The 23,184-nt window shown below is 41.8% G+C and overlaps 3 protein-coding genes across 6 annotated transcripts; 2 read left to right on the forward strand and 1 right to left on the reverse strand.

The window, feature by feature from the left end:
• The first annotated feature begins 1,375 nt into the window (after window positions 1-1,375).
• On the forward strand, window positions 1,376-14,744 carry zdhhc5b (zDHHC palmitoyltransferase 5b). Of its 4 annotated transcripts, none has more exons than XM_075481484.1 (12): window positions 1,376-1,511; window positions 3,629-5,018; window positions 5,437-5,558; window positions 5,709-5,866; window positions 6,290-6,462; window positions 6,563-6,665; window positions 6,784-6,875; window positions 7,098-7,230; window positions 8,097-8,205; window positions 8,391-8,497; window positions 9,348-10,273; window positions 10,804-14,744. In XM_075481484.1, exons 2-12 carry the CDS (start codon window positions 4,870-4,872, stop codon window positions 10,907-10,909), a joined length of 2,178 nt encoding a protein of 725 aa, XP_075337599.1. In that variant the 5' UTR covers window positions 1,376-1,511; window positions 3,629-4,869; the 3' UTR covers window positions 10,910-14,744. The 4 variants fall into 4 exon arrangements, with proteins under 4 accessions (XP_075337599.1, XP_075337600.1, XP_075337601.1 ...); XM_075481485.1 differs by lacking the exon at window positions 1,376-1,511 and adding an exon at window positions 1,570-1,724; XM_075481486.1 differs by lacking the exon at window positions 1,376-1,511 and adding an exon at window positions 1,863-2,496.
• Window positions 13,028-17,644, reverse strand: tmx2a (thioredoxin-related transmembrane protein 2a). Its single transcript, XM_075481489.1, has 8 exons — window positions 17,392-17,644; window positions 17,199-17,259; window positions 16,770-16,883; window positions 15,898-15,974; window positions 15,538-15,644; window positions 13,793-13,858; window positions 13,564-13,693; window positions 13,028-13,478 (listed from the first exon to the last, which is right to left on the reverse strand). The coding sequence occupies exons 1-8, from the start codon at window positions 17,578-17,580 to the stop codon at window positions 13,302-13,304; spliced, it is 921 nt and encodes a 306-aa protein (XP_075337604.1). The 5' UTR covers window positions 17,581-17,644; the 3' UTR covers window positions 13,028-13,301.
• pmf1 (polyamine modulated factor 1) lies at window positions 17,399-22,699 on the forward strand. Its single transcript, XM_075481490.1, has 5 exons — window positions 17,399-17,973; window positions 18,908-19,013; window positions 21,731-21,831; window positions 22,074-22,269; window positions 22,568-22,699. Exons 1-5 carry the CDS (start codon window positions 17,750-17,752, stop codon window positions 22,631-22,633), a joined length of 693 nt encoding a protein of 230 aa, XP_075337605.1. The 5' UTR covers window positions 17,399-17,749; the 3' UTR covers window positions 22,634-22,699.
• The last annotated feature ends 485 nt before the right edge of the window (window positions 22,700-23,184 follow it).

The raw sequence follows: 23,184 nt of genomic DNA on the forward strand, positions 1-23,184 counted from the left end.
TGTGTTGATATCTCAAAAACTCAACAACACACGAGAATTGAATTTCATAAACTTTTCCGTACAGCTTGCTGAATACCATTTGGAGCAGGTGTTTCAAAGTCTGCGACAGTGAGCCTGACCTCTGATTAAAGTTTAGAAGAAGAAAAAAAAAAGACACCATTCTCACTCAATCTTTTCTTTTTTTGTTGTATTCCCGTACGCCTAAATGGTTTTGATTCTGTTGTTCAGTTCCATACCTCAATCATGCGAAATCTCCTTCAGTGGTGGCTGTGTGCCATCATTGTCACCTTTGCCATGACTCTGTTAATTTGTGCCTTTTTTTTCTCCCCACAAAGTGTGTCATGTGTCCCTCTTGAGTATTCAAAACAAAATCTTTGACTGTCCAATGCTCCACATCTCTATAGTTCAACAATTTTAGCAGAATCATTCCTCCCCAAAGGGCCTTTAATTGTTTTGTTTTTTTTCCCCAGATCCCAGATAAATACATGTCACCTCAGATATAGCCGATAAGCTTTCAGGTTTGTACAGTTAATATAGCTTGAGTTGGAGAATGTGCATGGAAATGTGTGGATCACACACAGTGCTTCTAAACAATATGGTGGTCGTAACAGGTTACATGTTATCAGGATTTATCACATTTGACGTGTAGATGTATCACAGGCACATTTTTAAGTATTAGTTTATAACATTTTGATTAGATATCGAAATTATTGTCACAAAAATGTAAAGAGGAGACACAAAGCAGTACGTGTGCAGATGTTTCTGTCACCATGTTTGGGAGGATTTGATTTGACCAAAAATTTTAATACCGAATGTTTCTTTTGTTTATGCAGTTAAACTCCTGTCACATTGTCAGTTAAGCAGTCCACCTGCAGGTTTTGTCGGTACTAACTTTGCGAGAGCTGGTTAAGTGAATAACAAAATACTGAATATGCAACAGACAATTTTAATGTATAGAAAATGTTTTGCAATGTTTCAAGAGTAGACAACCATATTTATTGAGAAATTTTGTTTTAACATAAAGTGCAATATTTCCAATATTTTCTTTTACAGTAATCCAAATGGATTCAGATTGGACTACATTGTTTTTGTAGCCCACAGGATTAGGATGTCAATTGGAAAATGTTATATTTAAATTGAAAAAATGTGCAATTCCTCCTTCTTAAACCCTGCCCTGCACAGTAAAACCTTGTTGACATTTCCTGTAAACCTGAAATATGTTCACAGAACAATACTGTTATTGCTCTACGTGGTGTTCTTTAACTAAATTTGGTTAAAAAAAAAAAAGAGTATTTGGTGCTACAATATTCTGTGCATTGTAGCGTTACCCAAGAGACAACGCTCTGACTGTCTCTGATTGGCTGCCCATCCCACCTGCGGAACAACGGTCTAGTTCCGGGATTCCGACGTCGGCCTAGCAAGGGAGCTAGGTAGTTTGCTAGCGGCTAATTCAAGGAGGACTGAAGCGACCCACGCCCCACGGGCAAGACATCCCGCACGTTGGAATTTGGGTTCGTGTTTCACATTTTCTCTTGTTTGACAGTTTAACTGAAAGTCGCCCCTGCTGTCTCGTGAATCGTCAGTGAAAGTGTATCCGCTAGTGTAACACTCCCATGCTAGGCTGGTAACTAACGCTAGCGCACTCTTGTAGATGTGGTAAAGGACTGAGCAGTGTCGCAAAAAAACTTTCGAGGCTCGGCAAAAGCCCTCTGAGTGATTACCAAGTATGTATCGCCTTCATATCTTTTATTATTCCTCATTTTAACTAAAGCGTCACAACGTCTGTTAGTTTAAAACGGTGGTGTATGTTTTCACGAGGAGCACGGTGGTGTGGGCATGTTATTGCAGCGTTAGTTGTCTTGATTGAATCCTTACGCTGCATTGGCCTGCTGTTTAACGGTTGGTCTGTCTGAAGATATCATCCAAAGATCAAATCATAGTCAGTTGAGTGCTTTATATTGAAAAAGACACCTGAGAAAAGCTTAAAATTTTTAAATATGGATGAAATTTTCTCGACCGGCCACTTAATGGTGTATCTTGTGAGGTGCAGATCGTTGTGGTGACATGACATGCAGAGCTCGACACAGAGATTTTAGGATTAACTTCCATTATAGTCTGGGGAGGGGGATTTGTTGTGGGGCAGATGGGGTGATTAACAACAGACATATTGACACTGCCTCGGCTTCAAATCTTTATTTCTTAGCACGGGTGGTTGTTGAACAGAGGGGTGTGTCCAAACTATCAGATTACACTGTTACTCCAGATCTGTTTCAGTTTGTCCCCACTGTACCGACTAGTTTTTCATCTGGAGATGAAGTAAATTAGCGAGAAGTGTGAGTGTCACAAGCCGTAGTCTCCATGGTGGCTTGAATTTCCAGTAGTAGGAGGTGTTTTTGTCGCTCACCTGGAGGCATTGACGTTGCAGCTGTCTGTTTGGCAACAGCAGGAGGTTGAAGAGCCCTGTGCGTGACTAATAATGAAAAGTATGAGATCGAAGTAGGTTTTTTGTTGTTGTTTTTTTTTGCTCTTCCTACTGGCTTCCTAATAGCTCTGTTGTGAAATCGGAACGAAACCATTGCTTCTCTCGCATAACTTTGTGATCTAGCTTGACAAATATTGTATATTCAATAGTATCTACTAATGAGACTGTTGCACATTGATAGAATATTATTTTAGATTCTTGTGTTCTTTGTTCGGTTTTTATACTGTTTTGGATCAATTTGTATACTTTCTCTTTATAATAAGTAGCTGATCAATACATATCTCTCGTTAGATATTCCCTGATGCCAGAATTGTGTTTCCATGCCTTTTTTTTAATCCAACCAAGAAACCACGAGGATTTTTTTAATACTATTGTTGAGGCCAAAGAAACAATCTGAACAATAGAGACCATGAAGTTGACGTCACACGTTAGTTCAGATTCATTATTATATTCAAGGGTGTTTTTTGTCAGTATAGTGTTTTGATGCTTCAAAATTATAGGATCGAGAATGCATTACATATGAAAAAGTCTTAAATGCATATTTATTATGAATAAAATGACTTTTATTGTGTATCAACCAAAAAAACAAGGAGAGTGGTTTTGCGTGAGATCATATTTTGGCAGCTTATTAAATGGCATATCTTGGATTCAGTGGTGTGATCCAATTACTCCCATTATGGTCCCTCTTCTTCATTCTTTTCCCTTTTCCATCTATTCTCTTCTCCCCTAGATTTTGCTTCTCAGCCAAACAAAACGAAAACTAACCAGTCAACATTGACAGAAGGCGGAGATATTGGGGGGAGCAATTCTCACAAGATTGTGCTCCTGTCCCAGCATGCAGGGCGGCATGACTTACCTTCACATTCTCCATTTAAAAAGTGCGATTGAGAAGAATGTGGCATGTGCGTTTTTAAACGTATTGATGAGCAAAACAAATGGCAGCTACAGTGCCACTCGGAGAGCACACTCCTCGGTTTAAAGGGGAAAACTCATTCTGGTAGTTTTCATGTAATCCTGTTGACTAACAAACAGCACTGACAAAATTAACTAGTTTCAGTTGTGATTATTTGCACAAGAGATTGTTTACTTAGATTTTCCTCATTGACAGTTGTGCGGATGTTATTACTCTTTTTTTTTTTTAAACAGGAGTTTCCAGCTGTTTACCCACAGAACCAGGTGATGAAGGAAAACTGGGAGCCAAAGATAAAAAAAGGACCAAAATGTATCTGACCACGTAACGCCCATTCTGCACACGGCTTTCTGTAAGAGACGCGAGATGGGGAAAGATGTCTGTCTGCAGAGAAGTTGGAGGTGGGAAAGGTCATCACACCCAGCCCGAGCCAAGTGCGCAGGCACCTTTGTGAACTCCACGGGGCTTCTTTATGGAATGAGTTGATTGTGTCATCATATAGACACAGAGACTGAAGACGGGGGTCCCATAAAAGCTGAGGAGACTCATGTTGGATATTTGAGCTTATTCACTTGTGAAGACGAGGCCAGACATTTAAAAATAAAATAAAATTAAAAAAATCTTATTTTAGCAGCTTCTTGGAAATAAACTGGACCTTTGTTTGATGTTAAGCTGCTTCCTGTCACTGGCTCAAAAACAAATTGGTTTTTGGTGCTTTCCCCTGCTGACTTGGATTGAAATGCTGGAACTGTCCCTCCTGCCGCCATCCTCAGTTTCTTCCACCCACCCTGTGCCTAGATAAGCCCTCTTGGGACTATCGCAGAAGTCATCAGCGGCTGCTGCTCTCAGTCTTCTGCTTGTTCTCCTCCATGAACTTCTTCTCTCTGCCTGCTGGAACTACCTCTTTATTTTTCTTATTATAGCCATTTTCCCTAGAGGGGACAATCAGAACTCAAGCACATCAATGAGCATTAATGCAAACACTGAGTTTCAGTAGTGGAGAGAAACCTAAATTGCTGTCCTCTTACTGCATCGATTTAATTTAGTTGCGCCAAGATTTTCTCACATTGTTGCACCAAATACAGATAAATTTAAGCCATACAAATGAATTAATGTACTCTCTACATATATTTTTGTATCACATTGCTCTTCTATGCATACAATCTAGATACATCGAACTGTGCACATGTTAGTAGAGCTGTCTTGTAAGTTGCTTCATAAAAAAACATCTTGTTTTAAGTCAGTATCACGAACCATTTTGAGACTGCACACAGAGAATTCCTCATGTTTCCATTCAGTTCCTGCTTTCCATAGTTGGTTACTTTGTAGGGCTTTCTTTTTCAGTCTGTAGTCATGGCCCCTCCCCCCAAACAAACATCAAATTCCCCATTTTGACCAGCAAAACACCCCTTTACATTAGCTAGACAGTCGATATCTACCTCCCCGTCTTTCTTCCTCCCCTCTCCCCCTGTATCTGATGCCAGGTTTCAGTGGTGGGGGGGTTGGGGGAGGAGTAGGGGCCCACGCTTCTGCTCCTCCCCGTCCATTTCGACCCAGCCGATACGTCCCTGTGTCCGCTGCCACCACTTTCCTTGTCGGGTCCACAACACTCTTCTTCTGCTTCACGTGAGTGTGTCTTTGGTTATCTTTGAAACAAATGTGGTGCCACGCACCTGTGTTTTTGCTTGCATTTGTATCCAGATGCCTTATTTTAGTTGAAGTTATTTCATGTTGTTTTCATAGCCTTTACTTAGTCAGAGAACATTCCCTCAACACAACTGCCATCTTCTCAGCAACACTTCCCACTGTTTCACAGTCACACCTACAGCCCAGCATTTGCAATCACAGTTGTGTATATTTAGCCACTGAGCAGACTCAGAGGAGCTCTTGGGAGTTAATTTGTCTTGCACAAAGGCTCACCAAGTAGACGTCGGTGGAGTGTTGAGAAAATCCTTTCCGCGTCAATGTCATCGTCGAGAGTGTTGGTATTTGGCTATGTTTGTGTGACTGCATGGTCTCCATAGCCTTTCTTTATGCTGTCCAGTTGTCCGTGGTTGTCGGAGTATTTCTCTTCTGTCATTCCCATCTACATTGCTGTGATCTTCCTCTTCACCCTCGCCAACTTCTGCATGGCCACTTTCATGGACCCTGGAATCTTCCCCAGAGGTAAGGAGATGTCAACAGTGCTCATGTGCAACCGTTTGTTCCCGGGAAGTCATCACCTACCAACGATGAATCTGTGATGCTTTCAGTGCCTGATAGGCAAAACAAAACTGATCGCCACGAGCTTCTGTTTTGTGTGCGTTTTGTTTGTAGCGGAGGAGGATGAAGATAAAGAGGATGATTTCCGTGCGCCCCTCTATAAGACTGTGGAGATCAAAGGCATCCAGGTGCGCATGAAGTGGTGCTCCACCTGCCGCTTCTACCGTCCGCCACGCTGCTCGCACTGCTCGGTTTGCGACAACTGTGTGGAGGTACATACTCTCATAGATGCTGTATACAAACATAATTTATGGGCTCACCATATTATAACTCCATTAGCAGTTGGTTTATTTCTCCGTGTTATTGAACAGAATGTGGTGATACTGTGCGATTATCCTGGCCTATTTTTTTTCAGTCCTAATTAACTGATTGTCAATGGAGCACATCCTTGACTTTTAGATTAAGTATGTAGGTTTCTAGGCAAGCTCTAAGTCTGAAAACACTACCCAAAAGGGACATATTACAGGAAAAGTGTTTGAGAGCATATATATATATATATGCTCTCAAACGCAGTCTGAAGCCACTGTCACAAAACTCAGAAAAAACACAGTCCAGGTCTGGTTTTTATGTATTTTTGTTTGTTTTCATCTCATTCATGGTGATCGCATCTTTTTGTCCTCTGATCCTGTGTCCAGGATTTTGACCATCACTGTCCGTGGGTGAACAACTGTATTGGCCGGAGAAATTATCGCTATTTCTTCCTCTTTTTACTTTCTCTAACCACCCACATTGTGGATGTATTTGGCTTTGGCTTGGTTTATGTCCTGCACCACCGCCAGCAGCTGGACACGCCGCATGCTGCTGTTACGTATCCTTTACTTGGTGCTCTGCAGTCAGAAAAGTGCAGATTATGGGGCTTTCTTTTCCCATTTTTACCTTTTGGTTTTCTCCTTGACCCTGTCTCCCAGTATGGCTGTGATGTGTGTGGCAGGTCTGTTTTTTGTCCCAGTGGCTGGCCTGACTGGGTTCCACATAGTGCTTGTGGCCCGCGGTAGGACCACTAATGAACAGGTACATACCAGCGCTAGTTGTGTGCATCTTTGAATAAGCTCAGACACTTTTTTTCTTGTGAGTTGGAAAGGATTTAATAGTAAGCATGGTTGTTCCCCCCCCCCCTTTCTCACTCTAGGTGACAGGCAAGTTCCGGGGAGGCGTTAACCCTTTCACCAACGGCTGCTTGAGGAATATTTCACATGTTCTCTGCAGCTCCCTTGCCCCCAGGTCTGTGCGACCCTCTCTTCTACATTTATCTGTTCACTCTCCTTCTTAACTCTCTTTTACAATTATGTTTCTTGTTCTCATCTGTCCGCTCAGTTAATATATATGTACAGGCATTCCCTCAGAATGGATTATGTTGCCAGATTAGGATTGTCAGTTTAATAACACACTGTTTAGCCTGTTGTTTATCGCTCATAACATTTTAAATGCATTCAACTGTTGTAGATACATGGGTCGGTTGCGAGGCCGTCAGGCATTAGATGTACAGCCACCATTTCTTAGACCATCTCTCACAGAGGCCCAACTAGAAGCCAAGATCCTCGACAACGGGATTCAGAATGACCGACACAGCACAAGGGTGAGTCAACCTACTGTTAAGTCTATTTTCAGGTTTAAATATTGAAAAGTGAGGAGCAAGACGTTTTTTTAAAAATTTTCTACAAACAGGCAGCTTGTTTCCGACATGCTTTGCTTTCCATTTCCCTGTTGGCAACTGAACACGTCTGATTTGTAAATTACCCCACTGGTGCTTTTCTGTAACATGTTGCAACAGCAGTTTGGCTAGGTCTAGTAACATATACCCATCTCTTTCAACACAAGTGTGAACAGCTGCAGGGACAGTAAGGGCTGAACATCCAGCTCTCTACGCTCTGCTTTGTTCCCCTAAAACGCAGGTCTGAAAGAATGGATCAGTCTGAGCCGTGGGCTGCTCTTAGTTATGTTGGTGCAGTTGTCGTTCTCCGCGGATTTTACCTACGATTATTGGCTGCAGCACATGGTTGTTGTTTTTTTCCACATTGTCTGAGCCAAAAGAACGAGAGAAAAAACTGAAATTGTGCTGAAGCCTCTGTTCTCCTTTCTTCTCTTTAAACCGCCTCCATCCGCCACTGTTTTGTTTAGCACAGAGCTGTTTGTTAGCTCGATAGGAATACATGTTGCAAAACATGTTGTTTTTGAATGCTGATTCTGTAAGGGAAAAACATCATGAATGCAATGCGATTTTGAGAATGAAGGGTTAGGGATGTAAAACAGGACAGATCTACATCTACACCCTCTCATGCAGGATGGCACAGGATTCCAATTTTGTTTGGGGACATCAGTAATTTCTTTTTTTCCTTCTAAGTTTATTTTAGTTTATTATTATTATTTTTTTAAAGTCTGCTTCATTTTTTCAAATCTCTACTGTTCGTCTAAACACTCTCTAATACTGCGTTTCTCCTCCAGTCCAAGAGCAGTCTAGATCAGATGGAAAGCCAGTCGGCTGATGCGGAGCCTCCACCTCCTCCAAAGCCGGATCTTCGTTACCCCGGCCTGCCTCGAGCAGACACAGAGGGTGAGACACACATAAACACACATAAGAGAACACGGGTAGTTGCAGATAAATCACCAGACATGTGAGTGTCCACCATAAAGGGCATTACTTCAAGTGTTTTACCTCATATGCAAACGGCTAAATGTTTGTGTTCTAATCATAAGCACACCTCATTCAAATGTCCCTTTTGGTTTCTTGTCGTTCAGAGAGCAGCTTGTTGACTGAGGCTCCACCTACGCCATCTATGTACAAGTACCGACCGGCCTACAACAGCCCAGGAAGGAACCACACTGCCCTCACACATTCAAATAAGGTAGATTTTGATTTACATATACACATCTCAAAATGCTGGGTATAGGCTATTGGGTGTATACATATCTCAGAGTACAGGGTCTATTCATGCTACATTATGCTAGGAGAGAAGCTATTCGTATGTTTTTGCCTGATTTAAAAAAATAATAATAAAATCTCAAAACATTCTTTGAGAGACGCAATACCTCGGTTAATATTATGTGGCAAGCTAATTTTCAGAAAACACGTGTCTGTTTATCGCTTAAAAAGAGGCAAGAAAAGCAGTAAAAGCACCATCCTATAGCTGACTGTAGCAGGTGGGTTGGAGGCTGTTATGTCTGCCTTCTAATCTTCTTTGTGGTAAATAAATGCCCCTCTTTTTGCTTTTTTACTTGAAATTGATCATTCAGTGGGCATCGGTTGAGCAGTAAGTCTCACTGTGTTTGTGTGTATATTCCTTTGGATGTCTCTGTGTTTGAGTGAGTCTATCCTTTCCCCTGAGACTACATTGACTGGAATGTGCAGCTCATTTATTACTATTTGTATTTCCATTTATCTGTGAACACACGCTTGTCTTTGACTTGCAGTGTCGGTGCTTGTTCCAACCAGTCAATGTTTACAGTCCAGTAGTGTCATGATGGAGTAGAGTATCCAATACTTCCCACCACTCTTTCTCTCTCGTTCTTTTTGTTTTCGTCCTGTTAGCATCTGTACAAAAACTGTTTTCTGTGCTCTATTTTCCTGAGGTAAGATGGTAGTTTTCATCATTCTGACCCTCACTCATGACATCATCATCATCATCATCATCACCATCATTTCCTTACCCTCTCTCCCTCTGCCTTTGGTCTGTTTCTCCTCTCTCCTCTCCTCAGATGATTCGCGGGGAGAGTCTTGACTCTCCGTCTTCCTCCATCCTCCAGTCCAGCCGCCAGCCTAGCTACCGTTCGGAGCCAAGCAGCCTGGACGGGGCCACAGTGGTGGGAGGAGGTGTAGGGGTGCGCAGAGGGGGAGGGGAGAGGTGTGAGGGCTCCGGAGGCCCTGCTGGGACTGCTGGGGGGGTGTCAGGGGGCATGTCAGGTTACTCCCTGACTGGGCGCTCCTACACCTCCTACCCATCCTCGCTGGTTCTGTCCACTGGCGGCTCACGATCATCCAGCCTGCGCTCAGCACAGACTGTACATAACCCGCTGGCCACACTCCAATCCGAGGGCACAACAGACACCAGCTACAAAAGCCTGGCCAATCAGACGCCTCGAAATGGTAGCCTGTCCTATGACAGCCTGCTGACGCCATCTGAGAGCCCAGAGTTCGAGTCAGCCGCCCATGAGCTGTCGCCACAGAAACCTTATGTTCAGTTTCCCTCGTCAACTATAACAGGCCAGTCTGAGGTGGTGTCACCCAGTAGCCCGCTGCAGGGCTACACGTCGCCCTTCCTCTCAGCTCAGATCGCCCAGCAGAGGGAGGGGCAGCTGCTCCAGGGCTCCGCCACTTTCTCCTCCCCCCATCGGGCTTACCTGCGTGCTGTCAGCCCGCCTCCTCTCTCCGGGATTCCTGAGGCTCAGCAACTTCTCCAGCATAACCTGGATCCCTCTTCCCGAGCCCCTCGTAACCTTTCCTCCTCATCTTCATCCCCTGGGGCTCGCTCATTTGAGCCCCCAGTTTCCCCACCACCTCGCGGCCTCTCCCTCAGCAAGTCCCCGACTTACATTGGGGAGGCAGGGTCACAGCACAAGCCTCGCCCAGCGGGAGGGAGTAATGTGCTGGGAGGAGGAGTCGGAGGAGGGCAACAGGCGCCACAGTGAGTAGTGATCCGTCGCCAGATTCGTCAACCTGCCACACTTCCTCCTCCTCCTATTCCTCCTCTTCTTCTTCTTCTTCCCTCCCGGTTTGTGTCAGCCCTTCTCTTCTTACCTGATCTGTGTGAGTCTTCCTTTTCCTCCTACATGGTTTAAAGTCAATCTGTCCTTGTTTGCTCTTGATCTGTTGTTGTGTGTGTGTGTGAATGGAAGTTTTATTGGTTCAACTGTTGGAATGTGTAGATAAGTATTTGAAGCATGCCAGTATGTGTTTAGCTTGGTTACAGCATGCCTAACATTGCTCCTGTTTACTTCTGTCCTGTTGTCTGTTTTTGTCCTCGTCCTTCTCTTACTCATCAAATATGGTTACCACATGCCTTACAAGACCATAGGTAGAAAAACATTTACTGTTTATTGTCTGCTTGTTATTTTTGAAGTAGAACTTCTCACCGCCATTTCTTGTCTCTTTAATTCTTAAAATGCTCCCCTCCTCTTCTCTTGCTCCTCCCCTTCTGAATGGCTGTCCAATCAGATCCACCTCTCGCCCAGTCTTGGCCAATCACACCACAACCAAACCAGGGGGCGGGGTGAAGAAGGTAACCGGCGTCGGAGGGACCACATACGAGATATCGGTTTGAGAGACAAACATCCCACAGGATCTATTACGAGGATGGGGAAAAAGTCACCAGACAGCTTCCACTTGCCTCTTACCTGAGCTGGATATTATTCATGACCGCGGGCTCCTGAGAAGTGACTGTTTTCTGCTGCTTTGGATTCAAGAAGCGGGTGTGTCTGGTACTCGCTTTGTTTTCTGGCGATTCTTCTCTGCTTGCCTTTCAGATTTGAACAAAGAGGAACCGGGGACGCTGATTGATGTTTTTTCACAGGATCAGCCATCACCATTTAACCACTTTGTGAGCCATAGACTGATGTGATCACGGCCGGGTACTGACATGTTTATAAAACACGCTTACCTACTCCATGATTTGCTATTTTACTTTGGTACATCAGCACACAGAGTATTGACAAGGGTGTCTGGCACTTGACGAAAGGATGAGCTTTATCCAGCAGATGTTAAATTGTAGGATCTAGGATTTAAGACTGTCGACCAATAGAAACATCTGTTATGACCACAAAGAGGGAAGAGTTTGACCTATAAACACAGTTATCATTTTAGTTTTATAAATCTCTCTCCTTTTTTTCCCCTTTAAATATTGTTTTATATAAATGTATGAAATCGTACAAATTCTTATTATTATTGGGTCAATTGTCAGAAATTGAAAATGACTATTCTTGATGATGGTGGCAGATGTACTGTATGTATTGATTCATGAAAGCGATTTCAGATCAGTTGCCTGTTTATAATTGATGGCTGCATCAGCCTCTCGCAAGCTCTTGCTGGAATTTTTATTGTCCAAAGAGAATGACGATCCTTTACCAGATGTGGCAGATAATCAAGATTATTTTTTAAAGCTGCAAAGAAATCTAGATTATCGCGACTGCGGCACAAGCATCTTTGTGGAATGTATGCTTGTAATGTTAATGCTAGAGACATTATGCAAAATCTGTTTGTAGCTTTAAGATCAATGTATGTGTTTTAGCCCCCCCACCCCCCACTTTTATGTAATTTGTCAATCGGCGAAGATGCTAGTAACCATATACCTTTAACGGGTGACCAGCCAAATAGGAGCAGCGAGGGAAGGGCTTATTTATTTCACCAGACAAAACAAGCTTGTAGTTCTGGACACAAATTCATATCTTATTTTATTTGACTTTTTTTTTTTGAGAGATGACGGAGGAAATCGGAACATTTTTTCCTGAAAACGTGTAAAATATAACAGTAAGTGCGAGATGCCGCCGAATAGATTAAGGAGGGACTTTTTCTTTTCTTTTTATGTGTTGATTGGATTTGGCCTCGAGATCATTCATAGCGAAGCAGGGGCGTTTTTATTGAACTTTTTTTTTTTTTTTCTATTGATGCTTATTTTTAACATTTTTTGAAGGAAAAAAAAAAAAGTCCAGATTAGATTTCTGCTTTCAACGCACGTTTAAATTTCTGTAAAGTACAGTTAATCTTTTTTTTTTTTTTTTATATCAACCCGCTGCCATGTGGAGAAAGGATTCATCACAGAAAGGGAGACGTGTTTGTCTGGATCGGGGCATCGCAGAGCGTTTATTTATTTTTATTCTTTCTGTTAAGACCCACAGCAGTGTTTGCAGTAGAATGTCAAATCTGTGTGAATGTGGCACAACTGACCCAAACCACTGTGTTGCGAGTTGTCAACCTTACCCAGGCTACGTCTTTGTTGTGCATGTTTTTTTTTTTTTTTTTTTTTTCGTTTTCTGTTGTTTGTTTTGTGCTGACTGCTTCTCTGGCGCACATTTTTGTGAGATTGTTGTCGAGTCCCACCTGATTCATGTGTGCGGTGGCAAAGAGAAACGTCACTATTGGCACAAGCAGCTGTTGCACAGAGACAAAGAGAACCTGTGTTACTTCTTCCTGCTCCGGCCAAAGATTGTGGCCACTGATGTGCGCATAGCAAGTATATTTCTATGTGAGATTAAATATTGCTATCTGTGGGCTGTGATGAATGGAACGAGTTTCACAAATATCTGTAACGAGTACATTAAAAAAACATTTCCAAAATGGCCTTATAAAGCATTTTTAAGAAGATGTCTTCTCAGAATAAAAGGTCAAACTGTTAAAAAAGAAAAAAAAAAGCTTGTGTCGTGATTCTTAGCTGTCTCACACAATCTTTTCAGTTTCAGCTCACTTTTCACTTTATTTCCAAAAATTTCACATGAAAGTAAATACTAGATGCAAAAAAAACAGGCAGCAAAGGGTTTACATGCAGGGATTAGATGATGTTAAAAGTGTCAAAATAAATACAAAAGGGTATTTGTTCTCGAATAACTTCTCATAAAATGTACCTAAATAGACGGCTTGATTTGAAGAAATTACTGTATTTTTACAGTAATGTAAAGTCAGGAAATGATGGGACAAAGGAAAGCCATTCTGAGCTCTTTGCTTCACTGGTCTTTCTTGCTTTCCGTCTGCTGCTCCGAGTTGTCGGTCTCTGGCACCTCGTCGCTGCCCTCCTCTGGCTGAGAACCGTTTTGATTCTCCTCCTTCAAACCGAAACTTTTGTTCAGCTTCTTGGATTTTTGGAAAAGCTCATTGAGATTAAACTCTCGGATGATGTTCTCCTAGCAATGACAACAAAGGGTTAGTTGGCGAGTGTAAGCACATCATAATCACTACATGCGTTTGTTAAGAGCAGAGAGGACACACCTCATTAAAGGTCCAAGATACAGCCCGCCCTTTAGTGTCCACCATTGGACGTCTCATGACTTCTCGCCCTCCTTGAAAAAGCAGCAGTGAAGGCAGCTGCTTAGACAAAGGAGATGTACTAACCCTGTACCTGTTGAGAGAATTCATGGGACAATCGGTGTTCAGAGGATATATAAAAACAAGCAATTTCTGAGAGACATGAACAAAGCAGAGTCAATGAAAAACTGACTTCTCTGACACCTCTCCATAGCGTCCAATGTCCACCTTCCCAAACCGGAGTCCAGGACAGTTGTACCTGTAGTACGTACGTAAAGATGCACAAGAGCATTAAGCCTAAAAGTCCAACTGCCTCACGTTGGATGACACTTTCTTACACGTCAGCTGAACGACATAAAAGACCACGATTTTACAGTGATTCAAATCTTTAGAAGCGTTATAACTGCATTAATATGATGCGAAACATAATCAGATTGGCACAAAAGTCTGAAAAGTACATGTAGAGAACCGAAAAGAGAAGGGTCCAATATTACATATCTGCGAGTGGCAAAGGTATGCGTGACCTCTAAGATCTGGAATCAGTTTGAAGGTAAAATAAGAGTCCGCTGTCTTCGCTCAATCAGATGTGATTGTATTTTCTGTTAAAAGTAGAAGGATCTTATCAGAGCAGATCTATCAAACGTCAGAGAAAGACATGTTGATGTTCATCAGAGTAGAAAAATTCTAAAGAACATGGACTCCAGGTATCCACAGTTTGAGAGATTGGGTACAAATGGAGGAAACGTAACATCACTGCTTCACTCCTCAGGAGTGATCTACCAACATAGATTAACCCTCTGCCAGGTCACAGTGGTGCTCAGAGTCAATTCTGCACAATTAAAAGATTTTTGTAAGCTTTTAGTCAATGTCGATCAGTCCACCATAAGGAGAACTCTACTTGGCCTCTGGGCTGCAAGAAAAATGTTCTGATGGATGAGACCAAAATACAGCTTTTTGGATTAAACATTATGGTATTTCTTCTTATGTTTAAGACGAGGAAAATAATCCCCCCCCCCCATCCATCTTGGAAACGTGGTGGTAGTGCAGCATCTTAGTTGGGAGGCTTTGCCATCATTGCTGGATCAATTAATTCAGCAATGATGGCATACAGGCAAATTCTACAAGAACAAGGAGAACTGCAGCAAAATGATCTAAAAAATGCAGGTCTGTATATATCTAAGAATGCAAAAAGACAAATCGAGTTAAATCACTTGGAACGACTGAGGTCAAAGTCTTGATATTTATTTATTATCATATATATATATTTATTGGTTGATTTAATTTAGTGTTTTGTATTGGGGGGGGGGTTATATAAGCCCTTGGGCTTCCTTTCCTCTCCTGCACATTCCTTTGTATTAATAAATGTATTTTATTGTTTTATCATTGTGCATATTTAAATAAAAAATAAATAAAAAAAGATATTGAGAAATGTTAAAGAACTATGTGTGAGGAAACCTTCCAAGTTGAGCCTGTTCTGCACAGATAAATGGGCTGAAATGCCCAAGAGCGGATGTGCGGGGCTCATAATCATTTGTTTATCTGTGCACAACTTGTGTCAGAATGTGTTGATATCATGTTCAATTTATCCAGAAATGGAGAAAATTCTAAAGGGGCTACAAACGCTTAAATCACTGTAGTACAGGTGTACTCGGGATTTAAATGAAACTTTTTGTTTCAATCTCAGTATTTTTCACAAACGGATCCCGTGCATCTCCAGAAGCGTGAGACTTTATGGTTGTTTTAGCAGAAACTGGTGATTTGTGGGTTCATGTTGAAAAAAATGTGTGTCTGTTTCACAACTGTTTTACGTAGCTCAGCCAAATGTACGCAAGTACACGCCTAATAGACTACACAAACGTGAGACGTTGTCTCAAACGTAATCAATGATCCCTCATTAATGAGAGAAGGGGAGTCAGTAAGAGCGGGGCGATTCCTTACTTGAGAGAAAGGTTAGCAAAGACGGGAGCAAAGGACTGGCAGTCAGAGGACCAGTTGGCGTAGAACTCGACAATCCACGTGACACGACTGTCCTTCTGCAGCTCCTCCTGATGGCTCAATAACACAAAGGCTGATCAGAGCAGAATAGGCAAGTACGCACCTCTGTCACCACTTTGGGAGGTCCAAGACTTTGCTGTCACAATTTTGCACTCAGTTAATATATTTGACACACTGCTTAAAATTGCAATCGAAGGAAATGCAAAACTGTGCTCGGTGCAACCGATGGGTCACATCTTTACTTACCCACCACGCTGCATATGAACATTTGAAAATTGCCAAACGTTAAAACAAAGGACTCACATCTATGGTCTTGTCACTGAAGTACTTGATGTACTCTGGGCCCATGTAGAGAGGAGGCTTACAGGTCATTACAAACGCTGGAGACAAAGCACAGATAAACAGGGTGGGAAGGTCAATTGAATTGAGAGGATAATCAAAGGATTTTCTCATCTCAGGAATATTTAAGAATGATCTTATAGGAATAAAAAGGTCAAATATAAAGACCGAAGGCAATATTTTTCGCTTAAATCGGTTAATGTGTGGCATCTCTGGGGTTTCTTGCAGCGTTTTACAGTGGGCTGCCTTGCCTGAAACAATGATTACCTCTGTTTAACATCAGGTAAGTCATTACTGATGTATGAACACTGACACTCTGGGAAACAATGAGCGTAGGTTTGCTCAATTTTGAGTTATCTCACTGTTTAGTCCAGTGCTTCTAAACTCAAAGCTAAAATGAGTTATTAAAATTAGACTTTGTGTGTTTTAAGTTTTGCTATGAGCATTTGCACCACCTACAGGCCACTTCAACAAACACGCTGACTCCTGAACTGCTGAGGGTGGATAGTGAAGTTTGACCTAAACGACTTGGAGCCATTTTGTAATCAGTAAGAGTGCGAAACATGTGAAGGCCCTCTGCACCGTCTCGAAATTTTGAGCCAATTTAATGAGGTGGATGCAGGACTTTCCTTCCCAACCCCTCTGACAAAAGCGAATTGTTGACAAAGATGTGTGAGTTCACTCATCCTAATAGCACATTGCCACATTCTGAGCTGGGATGGGCTGGGAACCTACTACCGCTATACGAGAGTGATATGTTCTTAAATCTCCACAGTAACTCGGATTCATCAGCGAGAGGGGGCAGTATTTCTAGCAAAGCTTATAAGACCACTGACCGACACACAGTGCCAGGTAGAGGATCCCAAGACGAATGTCCAGCCTGAAGAAGAGGATGACGTTGGCCACTTTACTGAACATGAACAAGTTGCCAATGTGCTGGTCCAGCGTGACTGAGACAGAAAAGAGAAGAGGTGGATCAGTGAATGGAGAAGAGAAGAAACCTTCACATTGCTCAGCAAGGTCAAAGGAGGGTGGGACCACACAGCACCTGTAATGTTTACACTACAAAGGCACGTTTATCTGTGAGTCACTTCCTGGATGAGGCTTGGTGGGGGGCCTCTCTGCTGGTCTCAGGTCATGTATTTCAAACACATTACACATTAGACCTGAATACATATAATAAATACACACGCCTTTGTTGTTTTATAACTTGATCATAAAAGCCTAGTATAAATACAGGGGTGTGGCGGTTAAGTGGGACTTACTGGCTCTTCTGTTCTTCATCATCACTATTGCACTGAGAAACATAAGAATCTCCACTTCTCTCTGTAAAACAAAAGCACAAATTCATTCAACTGCTTTGTGATAAGTGAGCTCCCCTTAGAGCGGCTGAGTTAGCTCCACTATATTTAACAGCAGGCAGCACGGCAGCGCAACATTATCCCCCCACATGCTCACCCAGTCAAAGTCGCAGGAGTTGCCGTCCTCCCGGTCGGTCGCCAGGTGCTCGCACAGACCGGGAGCCTTTCGGACCACCAGGAAAGCAAGGGTCATGAAGACTGAGGTGACGTAGTAAGGTTTCAGCAGCCATTTGTAAATCTGAGGTAGGTGATACAAGAACGCGAACAATCCTGTGATTAAAGCCATGTTGGCGGAGAGGACAGCCCACCGCGGCAGGTTTTAGAGGAGAAATGACAGCTGAACGTCTTGGCTGTGATACGCATGCGCGGAATTGATAGCATTCGTCACTTTTGTGCGCAGCGCCTCGCCGTAGATTTGGCGGGTACTGCAAAAACGTAAACAGAGCGAGTTGGACATGGAGGAAAACAGCGTGTCAACACAAAAAGAGGCTGGAGAAAAAAACGACAAAGACGACGCCGAAAAGCAGACCGAAGCAGCTACTGGAGAAGCTTCCTCGCAGATGTCCAACCCAGGAGATGTCGGTAAGCCGACGGAGGAGACGACTGTTCGCTTCAACCGACTGAAGCTGTTCGACAAAGTGATGCAGAAGAGCCTGAACAAGTTCATGGAGCATGCCAGGTACCGTGCCGTTTGTGCTTGTGCTGTGAATATACCGTGGAAAGTGACTGCGGGACGTCTTAATTACTTTATTATCTCTGTGTTGCATATAAGTGACATATTAAAGTTACAAACAGGTTAACACACCGACCTGTCCAAAACAACTATTTACGTGGCAAAGCTTACCCAACAAAAGCTCCCGGCATTACTTTTGTGTTCATCACCCAAATATATTTCATTAAAATAATATCAGACACAAAGGCAACGAATCCTCACATCTGACAAGAAGTAACTCTAGCATTTTCGTCAGATTTCAAATAAAGTACAAGTAGCATATTACTTTGTTAATCCGCTATGGGAAATTTTATTATCGCAGTATAATAATTAATATCTGATCATTTAAATAGAATAAAATTAGATAAGTGAAAAAAATAAATGACAAGAACAAGAAAAGGCAGTCATAATAAATTAAATAGACATTGTGATAGGCTGTTGCTGCTGCCAAGAATGGCCTCCTCGACCTGACTTTATTGCAGTGGAGCTGAAGAAGCCTCTGACTGAAGACACTGTTGTTTGATCAGAGTTATGTAAATAGCGTGCAGCATTGTTCATTATGTTAACCTCTGGAAAAAGGAGGGAAGATCAGGGTGTAGTGGTTATCCAGACATCCTAATGGCCCCCTACATCTAAATTGAAGGGCGAGACCACCACTTGTTTAATTCCTAAAAAAAAAAACTCACCTAATCACTACTAAATGGAGGGATGGGGGCCTTTGGAGGAACTGAGATTGGACCTTGCTGCAAACTTTGAAAGACCTAAGCTTCCTCAAGAAGTGGAGTATGCTCTGTCCCTTCTTGTGAACAGTTGTTATGGTCAATTTTTTTATTATATTGTCAAAAGAAAACAGCCTTCCGTCAAAGCAACGCAATGCGGTTGACACGGCTTTCACTCTCAGTTTTAAAGGATTCGCCAGCATGTTTCGTCCACTGTACAAGAAAAACCCTCAGAGGATGGAGAGCATTCACAAGCAGTTCACAGAGGAGCTGCAGAGAACGATACAGGTGAGCAACGCAAAATGAACAAGTGGGTGGTCTCTTCAGAGACCTTAAGTGTGAGACTTAATTTGGACCCGACAACCATAAATTCCTTAGGCATTTACAATCAATTATCATAACAAGGACATTAAGGAAATTCCCCTCTCTGGAATAAAACACATTGATTGAACGCGACTCATGCCAATGTTTTAAAGCAAACTGTTGGGCAATGACAAATACTCAGTTGGACACTGAATGGGGGGAAAAGAACTTAAAATTGAAATATCAAATAAGGATTGGCAAATATGTGGAAAAATCTTAGCTCACGTCTAGAGAGAATTTCCAGCGGCTCTTTGGGGAATTAAAATAATATTAGGATATCATCTACCACTGAATACTATAATACTGCATCTTGGCAACTTTTCAGATGGCAATATGCAGGGGAAAGCGGCTGGTAAAATATCTATAACAAGCAGATGGCACCAAGCTACGATGGAGTATTGCATTCACTTAATAATAAAAAATTCACCACGCTATCTCATAATTACGAGATAAGATCTCAAAATTACGAGATATTATCTCATAATTATGAGATAATTATCTCATAATTACGAGATAAGATCTCAAAATTACGAGATAGTATTTCATAATTATGAGATAATTAACTCAAAATTACGAGATAAGATCTCATGAGATGATATGTCCGCTAATAGACTCAGCAGCTTTAGTTCGACTAGTGTCTGACTGATTTGCAAGACAATAATGGACGTCTCTCGTGGAATTTGTTTTTATTTCCTTCTTGGCATGAGGCATTGGGAAATATTAGCGTTTCTCAGGATGGATGGGATTAAAATAAGCATGTCAACGCTACGAAGGCGACTGAAATCGTTGGGGTTGTACAGGAGGAAAGCCCAATCTGACCTGCTGGAAGTTGCGCTCTTCGTGCAAGAGCAACTAAACCAATATGGTGTGTTGCATGGCTACAGATTCATGCATTTGAAATGCATCCAGGCTGGCTTAGTAGTTAGTCAGTACACTGTTCTTGTTCTACTGAAGATTAGTTCGGTAAAGTTGGAAAGATATTGGCAGATTCGGACTTCCGGGATCAATAACTCAGAAGTGAGACGTTGTTAAAACACAAAACAAGAATATTTTCAACCGTAGTAAGACAGACAAGGAGCTACAACTAAACCTAACTTTCATCAAAACGAGCCATCCTCGGAGCCACACCAAGAACATTAGTGTTTATGTGCAGCCGGCTGTGAGAGCAGCGAGCAGGGACCGTCTACAAAGTGCAACCGATGAGAGACATTACAAAAAAGAATCAATAAATATTCAATAACTTCATGATGATACAGTGTAGTGTCACCAAACTCACTACACACTTCACTGGTCTCCTACAGATTACACTACAACACCTGGTTTGCAAGAAATTCATTTTCCATAGTTTGGGGGAATATAAGGATTTATATTCAATAACTATTACAGTGTAGTATCATAAACCTCAGGTCAACCACTCCCATTACCTCCTTGGTACTACAACAATTAATTTCTTTCAAAGCAGTTGTAGTGTAATCTGTAGGAGACCAGTGAAGTGTGTAGTGAGTTTGGTGACACTACACTGTATCCTAGTGAAGTTATTGAATATTTATTGATTCTTTTTTGTAATGTCTCTCATCGGTTGCACTTTGTAGACGGTCCCTGCTCGCTGCTCTCACAGCCGGCTGCACATAAACACTAATGTTATTGGTGTGGCTCCGACGAAGGCTCGTTTTGATGAAAGTTAGGTTGTAGCTCCTTGTCTGTCTTACTACGGTTGAAAATATTCTTGTTTTGTGTTTTAACAACGTCTCACTTCTGAGTTATTGATCCCGGAAGTCCGAATCTGCCAATATCTTTCTAACTTTACCGAACTCATCCATCCTGAGAAATGCTAATATTTCCCAATGCCTCATGCCAAGAAGGAAATAAAAACAAATTCCACGAGAGACGTCCATTATTGTCTTGCAAATCAGTCAGACACTAGTCGAACTAAAGCTGCTGAGTCTATTAGCGGACATATCATCTCATGCAGACAGTTATCTCATAATTATGAGATACTATCTCGTAATTTTAAGATCTTATCTCGTAATTATAAGATAAATATTTCGTAATTATGAGATACTATCTCGTAATTTCGAGATAACGTGGTGAATTTTTTTATTATTATTAAGTGAATGCAATACTCCATCATACCAAGCAGATCCCCCAACAGTCGACAAATGGAAACGGATTGTTGAAGGAATTTATCTGATGAAAAAGCTGCCACGTAATGACACTGTAGAAAACCCAGAGGAAGGGCAAATGGGAGAATATTCAAAAAGAGAGACAGATACGCTGAAGACTGCGGAAAAAGAGTAATTAATTAAGCTTTTTTTAAAAAAAAAAGCACTCACCAATGGCTCAGAGTTGATTAAGAATAGAAAGTATGTTGAGGTGGAGCTAGTCTGTGGAAATCAGAAGTGAAGAAGAGACCGTGTGAGAGACTAAGATAATGAAGCTTTGGAGAAAAGAAAAAAAAACATGCTGTCATCACATGTGATTGGTGATTGGTAGGATCACTGTCCAGCAGGGTCCCAAAGGTACCGTCAAAGCCTCCAAGCGACAATCTGAACAATCCAAATACTTATAGCTTGTATATGCATTAGGTGCCTGTCTTTAATTGCACTTGTTTACATGAACACATGGTGTCTCTGCTCATAAAGGAAGACATCAGCAGACTTATCGAAGAAGGCATGTTAGAGTTCAAACTGAATGAGCTGGACAAGCTGGAGATTGCTGCCAAGAACAATCCAAACCCTGCATGGTGAGTGGACGGCATTCAAAACTTCACCCTCTGAAACCTTCAGCTTTCTTTTACATGGCCACACACCAAGCTTTTGATTGAATGTGCTCAGTTTCCCTTTATACATCTTTCTAACTTTTTCCAACCTATCATTTCCAAATGATAGCTTTAGAACCATCACATCTGCAATGTTTCTGGGTTTTTCGCAGCAGTATCAAAATTCAAAGCAATAATTTCTTCTCGTCTAATTTTCTTCCCTATAGGCGACCGAGTGGGGTTCCCGAGGAGGACTTTTGCAGCTTTTTGAAGAAATATTACCTCAAGCAGGAGGGCTACATGCGACGGGAGCTGGTAAAGATTCAGGCGGAGAATGCGGCCCTGGCTCAGAAGGTTCAGGCTGGCAGAGAGAGTATTGCTCAGGCCGAACAACGCATTTCCACAGCCGTGGATGAGTGGAAGGTGGGAGAGGAATAATGGCTGCTCATGAGAAATCAGTCCTTGTTCAAATAAGTGTTGTTGGTAGGCAGATACCAAAGCTATTTACGTCACAGATTTTCCCTTCTTTGACTTTTTACGTTAATTTTTAGCTTTTCCTTATTTCTGCTCTTTTTATTTGAGAGGTTTGTTTGATGGACTTGCGAAAGAAGTGTTATTGGCTAAAATTTGTGTGGACTCGTGTGAAGTGAAATTGGTTTCCTCAGTGGGACATAAACAGTCTTGACTGTTGGCTTATTTATGTTTCTTCTCTCATTTTCAGGTGTCAGTGACAGAGTTTGAACGGCTGGCTTCTTCTTTCTGCCCTGCTGATGTCTTTGACGTGTGAACATAACTCAACTGTACATATTCTGTTTTCTGTGCTAGTTTGTGTGAAATAAACTTGAAATGTTGGAAACTCTGTTGGAGTGATTACAGTATTTTTAAGCCACCTCCCTTTTCTTTATGTTTTTCTTTCAAGTAGCCAGACTTTCTTATAATCTTTTAAAGTGCTCAGGAGCAATAGTTCTCCAGAATTTCTGAAGTTTTTTTTTTTTACTATTGTCTTTTTTTCCTTGTATGTGACAATTTTCATAAGAATGTGCTTGTTTTTTTTTGTTTGTTAACCCACTTAACACTGACTTATTAATCATTCAAGCATTAAAAAGGCTTCTAATTCTAGGAATAAACCAGTGTTCTGTCTACAAATAACAGGCAACTTGGTAAAGACACGATTTTGAATTGTATTTTTAGGCACTTATTAGCAGACTGGCCCAAGTACACATCACTTGATCCCATTTCTTTTGTAGCAGCTATGAAAAATGTCAAAGATATAACAGTTTGACAGGAGTCAATTGTATTTTTGCACCAACAAAGTGGTTCCTAAAGTACTATTACATG

Source organism: Odontesthes bonariensis, chromosome 13, assembly GCF_027942865.1.
Source record: "Odontesthes bonariensis isolate fOdoBon6 chromosome 13, fOdoBon6.hap1, whole genome shotgun sequence".
Classification (NCBI taxonomy): domain Eukaryota; kingdom Metazoa; phylum Chordata; class Actinopteri; order Atheriniformes; family Atherinopsidae; genus Odontesthes; species Odontesthes bonariensis.